The 9,534-nt window shown below is 39.7% G+C and overlaps 1 protein-coding gene across 1 annotated transcript; it reads left to right on the top strand.

The window, feature by feature from the left end:
- The first annotated feature begins 467 nt into the window (after nucleotides 1–467).
- ampd2b (adenosine monophosphate deaminase 2b) lies at nucleotides 468–8,988 on the top strand. The gene is made up of 17 exons (XM_053317194.1): nucleotides 468–512; nucleotides 622–752; nucleotides 839–907; nucleotides 1,010–1,109; nucleotides 1,273–1,473; nucleotides 1,977–2,116; nucleotides 2,263–2,352; nucleotides 2,775–2,904; nucleotides 2,994–3,188; nucleotides 3,340–3,471; nucleotides 3,577–3,740; nucleotides 5,106–5,232; nucleotides 5,327–5,490; nucleotides 6,595–6,715; nucleotides 6,957–7,130; nucleotides 8,534–8,644; nucleotides 8,773–8,988. The coding sequence occupies exons 1-17, from the start codon at nucleotides 483–485 to the stop codon at nucleotides 8,986–8,988; spliced, it is 2,295 nt and encodes a 764-aa protein (XP_053173169.1). The 5' UTR covers nucleotides 468–482.
- The last annotated feature ends 546 nt before the right edge of the window (nucleotides 8,989–9,534 follow it).

Here is a 9,534-nt window from a genome sequence, read left to right as displayed (position 1 = left end):
TTGTGGTGCATGCAATCTTGTCCGGCGTGTTGAGTAGGATGTGTTGAGCAGGAGGTGATGAACACACAGTGCTTGTGGTGTAGCCACTGATTACCATCATCTTTTCTCGCTTTTATGTCTCACTCGAGTGTTTTTATACCTTAAAAGAAGCTTTTTCTCTGCTCGGTTAATTGGCCGCTCTGATTTCCTTAAATAAATCTGTCTCTTAATATAACTGGGCCACATGAGTTCAAAGACAACAGCAGGCACCATGCATCTTTCTGAAATGAGGAGTTACTAGTCAGAATGGTGTGGCTCTTCAAAAAAGTCTGTTATAGGAGAGAAATCCCTCAATACTTGGAAAGATGCGTCATTTTCTCTCTCATGTTTCTCCCCGTTTATCTGCAGTTGATCTCCGTGGTGCCCGCCACCTCCTCACTTCCCAGCATTCTTTGCCTGGGATACCCGTCTCCTTGAAGCAATCCATTGACCTGCGCACATCCATGGACGGAAAGTACAAGGAGATTGCTGAGGTCAGTGCTCACTTATTGTGTACAGTTATAGCTTTATTTTAAATATACTTGTGTCTGGATGTGTAAACTTTGATAATGTTGTATGAACTGTATGTGTGTCTCTATGAAGGAGCTTTTCTCCCGCAGCCTCACAGAGAGTGAGATGCGAAGCGCCCCCTATGAATTTCCAGAGGACAGCCCCATCGAACAGCTGGAGGAGAGACGTCAGCGCCTCGAGCGGCAGATCAGCCAGGATGTCAAGTAAGTGGGTAGTAAGTGAGTGACTGTATTTGTGGTCCGACTCTACTCTGATGATCCCAAAGTGACCTCAGCCTTTCTGTCCTCAGGTTTGAACCAGACATCCTGCTGCGAGCCAAACAGGAGTTCCTGAAGACTGACAGTGCCACAGATCTGGAGTGAGTGGGCCCCCTGATTATAGGCAACAATGATCTCATTATCCATTAAATGTGTTTCTCAAACTGCCAAAAAAGAACATTTGTTTATTGATCTCCCATTAGATACATGAAGGAGCAAAGCCAAACTCCTGACCTGCAGAGAGAGCCAGTTCCAGAGAAAGAGTACCAGCGGGTCACTATTTCTGGAGAGGAGCAATGTGGGGTAAGTCAGAGTGGTCGCTGCAGTGTTGCAGGGACGACTGGTAGAAAAGAAGTATGACATAACGCTTCCCACTGAATTTCTTTTGTGTTTCTCACATTTAAAAAACACCTCCTGTCCTTTTTCTTCCCTCATCCCCTTTTTGTTCTGTCGTTCTTCTATCCAGGTCCCCTTCACAGATCTGCTGGATGCTGCTAAATGTGTGGTGAAGGCCTTGTTCATAAGACAGAAGTACATGGGTCTGTCACTGCAGAGCTTCTGCAGGACCACCGCTCGTTACCTGCAGGAGCTCAGTGACAGACCCCTGGACTTAGATATCTATGAGGAGGAGAGCCCAGAGACAACAGAGACCACAGTCACTGCAGGTATACACACATACACACATCTAAAACACATGCACACAGTAGCCTACTTTCATATACTGTGCACTAAAAATATTTATATATAACCAACAAAATAGGAGATCCAGATTTGTGCTCAAATAATTTGAGCTCTGAAAACTATTGATGGGCAATAATTGCTCTTTCCTAACATTTTATATCGAAAGTATTTAATCGGTTCATCAAAACACATAATTAATTGATGATAAAGGTAATGATTATTTGTACCCTTCTCCTTGATTACTATATTCTGGTTCAATTTACTCAGAAAAGATAAATAATCTGATGCTAATATGGCAACAAGTCATGTCCAGTGTCATGTGTAGTACTCCTACATTAAGACATAACAGGGCACACCCACAGATTTCACAATCCATCTGTTCCACACCCCTGAACAGGCTGTCACAACATGCAGGCCGTCAAAATGAGACCTTAGCTGCATGTGCATTACCACCTCATTCACAGTGTCATGTTCTGTCTTCTCTCAAACGCCACAGTGCACCCACCTGTTTCTAAAACGCACCCGTATGTGAACCTGGACCCTGCCAGCATGCCCCCTGATATGGGTTATGGCTGCAAGATGGTGGACGGTGTCATGCATGTGTACACAACGAGGAACATAATGGAAAAGTGAGATATTTTTAATGAATCACTTGCATTTTATCATCCAGTCCTTGCTATGGTTGGATGCCTGAACTGAGTCTGTTTTTAGACTCAGTTCACACATTTCTCTGGCAGCAGGGAGTCTTCTGCTTAAGTTTTCATGTTGCTAACAGGAGCACAGAGCTGGACTTGCCGTATCCAGACCTGCAGGAATACATCGCTGATATGAACGTCATGATGGCCCTCATTATCAACGGACCAGTGTATGTTTTCCTCATTTTTTCAATACATACTATCACTGAAATGATGATATTTGACAGTTCAAATTGTCTACCACCAGGCATGTTTGTTCCCTCTATCCCGTATGAAGCATCTAGTTAAAAATGCCAGCAAAACAGTTGATCAAAATCGCAATATGGCCTACTGCAGTTATCAAATCACAGAAAGCACAATTTTTATTAAAGGCAAAATGTGTCATGCTGCAGAGATGTCCTGGACTACATTCATGCTCTGCAGACTTAAGATAACATTGTTTTCTACAGATCCCCACAAAAATCAGACTATGATCATTTTAATGTTTTTCAAGATGTTTCAAAAATGAACATTTTTTTATGTAAAAACATAATTCATGTGTTGTTCATTTTCTGAATATTGCAGTATTTGTCTTTGGTTTTTTTCACCACAGAAAGTCCTTCTGCTACCGCCGTCTGCAGTATCTTAGCTCCAAGTTCCAGATGCACATCCTGTTGAATGAGATGAAAGAGCTCGCAGCACAGAAGAAAGTCCCACATCGAGACTTCTACAATATCCGCAAGGTAACTTGAGAGTTGTTCCGGCTTGGCCTAATCAAAATAATTTGTCATGACCCAGAGTCAGAGTCCCATATGTAAGTTTTGCTTTACAGGTCGACACACATATCCACGCCTCATCCTGTATGAACCAGAAGCATCTTCTGCGTTTTATCAAAAGAGCCATGAAAAAGTATCCTGCAGAGATTGTGCATGTGGAAAGAGGAAAGGGTCAGACGCTCATGGAGGTGTTTGAGACCATGAACCTCACAGCCTTCGACCTGAGTGTGGACACCCTGGACATGCATGCAGTAAGTTACACCCCTGAAGGATAGTGCTAATTAGTTCACAAGAGTGCCCTGGATGCACCTTCAAGGCTGAAATGTCAAATAATGATTAAACTAGACAGCAGGCTACGTACAAGAAAGATTATAATACAATCTTCTATCTTTTTCTTTGCAGGACCGTAACACTTTCCATCGCTTTGACAAGTTCAATGCCAAATACAATCCCATTGGCGAGTCCATCCTGAGAGAGATCTTCATTAAAACGGACAACCACATTGAGGGGAAATACTTTGGTCACATTATTAAGGTGCTTACTGAATGCATAAACACTCACTCATCACATTCATGCCAGCAGATTGACTGTGTGAGGCTCCTGCGCCCTCTGCTGACTGTTTGTGTCACTGCTCCTCAGGAGGTAATGGCTGACCTGGAGGAGAGCAAGTACCAGAACGTGGAGCTGAGGCTGTCCATCTATGGGCGTTCCAGAGATGAATGGGACAAACTGGCCAAGTGGGCAGTGAAACATCAGGTCTACTCAAACAATGTGCGCTGGCTCGTGCAAGTGCCGCGACTTTTGTGAGTAATTCCAGTGGTGGATATTACCCAAGTACATACTTCAGAAAGAAATATTGTATTTTTTTGCTCCAACCCATTTATTTAATGTACTAAGTAGTGACTTAAGTAGAATTTTAGATATAAAACCTACAAAATATGCTGCATTGTTATAGATGAAATCGCCTCATAGGTTATTAAGTGAGTATAATTTGCTCCACCTCCACCAATGACATTCAAATTCTGAATGTTAATGCTCTATGTTAATGTGTTCAACAATAATGTGTAATAATTTGATAATATGATTATACATAATCAGACTTTCCTCACTTTCCATTCACCATAATTATTTTTATGTTTTTTAATTTTGTGTTGAAGTGTATTTAGCAGAAAATACTTTTTTTAAAAAATTAGTACTGAACTATAGTACAATTTTGAGGAACGTGTACTTTGCTTGAGCATTTCCATTTGATACTACTTTGTACTTTCACTCCACTACAATTATTTGACAGCTTTAGTTACTTTTCAGATTAATTAATTGACACAATGCATAATATAACACGCTTTTAAAATACAACAGATTGTTAAAGATGAAACAACTTTTTCTCTTTTGACGTCTAACAGAAAGCTGTGTGTAGTTGGGGGTCATATTTCAGATGTCTATAAGTTGTTAGCAGCTTCACCCTAAACTTCTCACACGGTTTCATTTTAATAAATGTTCAAATATTTCACCAAAATTCAAAGACTAGAGAAAAAGACCAAAAACTGAGACCATGTTTGCATATCACAACATGGTGTTTTCTTTTTTCCTCTCCTGTTAATCATCTTATGATCCCTCAGATTTATCTGGTGATTCTCAGAGAAATTTCTGTCATAGAGATGGAGTGTCTTTTAGAGCTTTATTTCATAATCACATACGTATTCATACAGCATTAGTCAGATAGGTCAAGAGTGATGTCAAACTATGTGTTTCACTTCACTTTTATATTGAACTTACAGCTGCAGGAAATCCTTTGTTCATCATTTATCAGTGTTTCTCCCTGGAGGAGTTCTGCCTCCGCAGCCGTCTGCTGGGAACAGAAAGTTGCCGTTTGAGTCACACAGTTCACCTCTAATAATATTTCTGTTCACACAATGTTTATGCAAGTGAAAAGTTTAGTCTACACAGGCACATCTAAGCATAAAGCAAGTGGATTATTAAATAGTATATAACTAAACATATATAATATAAATAAACCCCTAAGTTAAGAAACCACTGGTCTTTAAAAAGGTATCATTTCCACCACTGACTTTACATAAGTAAAATAAGAATTAGTTATTATGGTATTAGTACTCCCGTAATTATCTCATAGCTGACTACTTGATGTCTGTTTTTTTTTCTTTTCAAAGTGATGTCTACCACACAAAGAAACAGCTGTCCAACTTCCAAGAGATGCTGGAGAATATCTTTATGCCTCTGTTTGAAGTTACTGTCAACCCCAGCAGCCATCGAGAGTTGCACCTCTTCCTTCAGCACGTACGACATGTTTGCTGTGGAGTAATGCGTTTGATTATTCACATGTGGCCAGACCTCAGTGGGTTTACGAATCTGCTCTCCCTCCCTCACACAGGTTGTGGGGTTTGACAGTGTCGATGACGAGTCGAAACCAGAGCAACATATCTTCAACCTGGACAGTCCGCTGCCAGTCAACTGGACAGAGGAGGACAACCCGCCCTACTCATACTACCTCTACTATATGTATGCAAACATGACTGTTCTGAATCACCTGCGCAGGTACGTGACCACACATCATTTCAACTGGATGCCATAATCTGCTTTTTCTTACTGCCAACAGTCCCAGATTGTATGGTTCTGTGTTTACAGCAAACACAGCAGCAATCATTTAGGGAGATTAAAACTAGTTAGCACCATTTTTATTGTTTATTATAATTTTTCTTGACTCAATGTATAGTCAAAAAAACATCAAAGAGCATAAAGTTTTGTGAAGAAATTGATATCTTTTTTCTATTTTTACAACCTTTGTTGTACACATTTAAATAATTCAGTAGCAAGACAAGTATGTTGTCTTTTATAGGTGCCAATCAAAATGATCAAAATCTTTAACATCTACAATAAAAACTCACTTTAAACTTCCATAATCCCCTTTTTCAGTAGTTTTAACGTGTGGTGGAAAACATATATCTTGGGATATGGCATGTATTACTGATATGTCTTTTCAATAAAAGTGTGTGACATACATCTTAGTTATATTTTAGACATATACATATATTTTTACATTGTTTGTTTTTCATGAGTGTTTAGATGTCTAAAAAGTCTAAAAATATGTGTAAGACACTGAAGCCTGCTGTCATAATTTGCCTCAACTGACAGGTTTCATTGTTACAAAAATATTTTAGTTAATTATTTAATGACAAAAAAGGATTGACATATTAAAATACTAAAACATCTTTTCATCCCAGAGTCACAAAACCACTTTTAAAAGATGTTAAAGAATTAAAGAAAAAATCTGTTTCAATTTCAAATAATAATGAAATTACAAACATTTCCATTTAACTTTTCTAAAACATATATTATATTTTAATTTCAGACTCACACAGCAAGGAACAATTTCAGTGCAATCTCACAGTTGCCAGTTTTTCCTTGTTCAGTTTGCAGCTGTCATCACATTTAGCCACCAGCTATTGCATAAAACATGATACATAAAGTGACATTATGTAATAAACAGTTACTAGAGAATGAGAGACTGTATGGCAACTCCACCTTAACTGGGAAACCTAAATTAAATGTTAATATATGAAGACTATACTATTAATTCAGCATTACCTCCCTCCAAGCTGTTGAAGTGTCCTTCCTTGTATCCGTGTCTTTTGGTTGCAGGCAGCGGGGGTTTCACACACTTGTACTACGTCCTCATTGTGGCGAGGCAGGGCCAATCCATCACCTGGTGTCTGGTTTCATGCTGTCAGAGAACATCTCCCATGGGCTGCTGCTCAGGAAGGTGCTGCAATCTTAATATCACAACAGATGCATAATTTTACACACAGAGAGGAGAGCTTATCCCTAAAAGTTTGACAGGAATTATGAATTTAAGAAGAGTTGTACCAGCCTCTGCTCATCTTGATTATCTAGATTTGTACTTTAGTATTAATTTTGCTACCTTAGACGCTTAGCTGCAGTGTTAATGCACTATGGTGTATTGCTTATTTATTACAACACAACATGCCTTATGTGCTCCCCAGGCTCCTGTGCTCCAATATCTATACTACTTGGCCCAGATAGGCATCGCCATGTCTCCCCTAAGCAATAACAGCCTGTTTCTCAGCTACCATCGCAACCCTCTGCCAGAGTACCTGTCCAGAGGCCTGATGGTGTCTCTGTCTACAGACGACCCGCTGCAGTTTCACTTCACTAAGGTCAGTGCACACAACCAGCCAAACATTTGTAACATCCTGCATTTCAGAGTTTTAGATCTGTGCGCTATTACAGCCCTGTGGTCTCCTCATATGGGGCTGCTTATCCAGCTTCTCAGCCCAGTGGGTATAACAGAAGCAGGTCTTAACCATCTAAGATGTGAGAATGAAGAACACTGTATAACTGTAACCATACAATATTGTACTAAGAAATAGCTACATGCACATTTTAAGTGGGAAACTGATTTTTTTTTCATTTCAGAACTGGTGCATGTCTAATTAGAAATGCCCTACATCTTGATCGTTTTAATTAGGCACATGAAATACACACAGATGCTGCATAATTGAACTGCAATTAACACTGGCATTGTCTACATGTTTTTATATAGTATTAATAATACTGGCTTTAACCGGTTTGTTTTTCCTGCACACCTGTCTTTAATATAGCATTCAGCTCTGTCAACAGATACAGTATCTGCATATTAATGTAGAATCTGCCATTTTTACAAAGACCCAGTCCAGGCTGTTCTTCCTTAGGAAGCTAGTAACTAGTATTTTAGCTAGTGTGTTTTTTAAGATGCTGTCTGTTGGGGGTGGGGATTGAAGTCAGACAGCAGAAATAGGATCAACAAGTTAATAAAAAAGGCAGGATCCATCATTGGTTTGCCTCCTGACTCACTAGAGGTGGTCATGGAGAAGAGAGTTGGCAGGAAATGAAGCAGCATCCTGCACAATAAGGACCAACCATTGTACAGTGTTTTTTAGTGAACTGAAGAGCTCCTTTAGTGCCAGACTAGTGATGCCAAGGTGCTCTTTAGAAAGATTCAGAAGGTCCTTTATACCTGGTGCAGTGAGTTTTTTTAATGAACATTGTTGTTGTGTGCTGAACGTTGTGGATTGTTTGATTGATGTGAAGCCTTGCATTTATCTTTTACTGCCTTAGTCTGTAGGTTTCCTTGCTGTATGTTGGCAGTCTTGTGTGAAGGTGACATTCAATTTCCCCTCTAAGGGATTGATAAAGTACCTCTTATCTTATTTGGTTACCCCACAGATATTTTTGCCAAATGCATTTCACCCCCTTTTCCCAGGAATGATCATTTGTCTCCAATTAGTTTCCTTATAAGGATGTTGAGCAGTGTTCATAAAGGAGGAGGGGAGTTACATGAAGAATTGAGTGAAGATATTACTCAGTATTTTTCTGTAGAATGTACTCCTTTTGAAATAAAGATCTTGAACTTGGACCTCTTCTCCTCAACTCTACATTCTTGCACCCACAAATGTATTTACAGTGAAGTTACAATTTGGATGCTTAAGATTTAACCAAAATGCTGCAGTGTCTTATAATTCCTTCAACAGGCAGTGTATGTTTAATCTCTTTATTTATTTATTTATTTTGCTCTGTTCAGGAGCCGTTGATGGAAGAGTACAGCATCGCAGCTCAGGTGTGGAAACTGAGCTCCTGTGATATGTGTGAGCTGGCCAGAAACAGTGTGCTGATGAGTGGATTCTCTCATAAGGTATCAATTACATTAACTATCAATTATCATCATTGCACATTACACATTATCCAATTGTATTGTGCACAATAATACCTGCGCCAGGAACCCCCTGCAGATGGTTTCATTTTGCTCCTCTTCTGGATCAGGTGAAGAGCAACTGGCTTGGCCCACACTACATCAAGGAGGGACAGGAGAGCAATGACATCAGACGCACCAACGTTCCTGACATCCGTGTGGCGTACCGGTATGAGACCATGTGCGAAGAGTTGAATTTAATCACACAGGCCATCCGCACAGATGAGCTGGAGACCATCGAGGAGGAGGGCAGTCTGTGTATGGCAGCTGTGCAGAGAGAAAAGTGAACAAGTCACACACAAAACAAAATTGTCACTACATTCCCTGTTTTCACAGCGGGACTTTGTACAGATTTGCAAATGAACATATCACACCTGTGAAAAAAGAGAGAAGCATTGTTACAAAGAGATTATGAGAGTCGCCACTGTGGCAAGAGGACCTACTATCTGTGTATTTGAGGTGTTTACTTTTTTAGTTTCTTTGATTTATTCTTTGTTAAATTTGTCACAGTGATTTAAAGATGTGTCTTGATCTATTTATTTTTAAATGACTATATTTCCATGGTTTGTGGCCACATATCTGTCAGTGTGTATTTCATGTAGCAAGCCTGATAAAGTTCTCACCTTCAAAATTTTACCTTTTAATACAATTTACACAATGGATCCAAGAGTGACCGATCAAATAAGACAATCAGGAACAATTTTGCAAAGTGAAGCGCCTGTTACTGCTTACGGGACCATAGCTAACATTCAGTAGACTGAGGTCATGTACTTGTTATCTTTTCTGGCAGTTTTAGGGTTGTTATGACCTCAGAGGAGATAACTTTTTACCGT

The sequence above is a fragment of the Scomber japonicus genome, chromosome 4 (assembly GCF_027409825.1).
Source record: "Scomber japonicus isolate fScoJap1 chromosome 4, fScoJap1.pri, whole genome shotgun sequence".
NCBI lineage: Eukaryota > Metazoa > Chordata > Actinopteri > Scombriformes > Scombridae > Scomber > Scomber japonicus.
The sequence above is the reverse complement of the archived record's forward strand: the minus strand, read 5'-3'. Positions and strand labels throughout refer to the sequence as shown.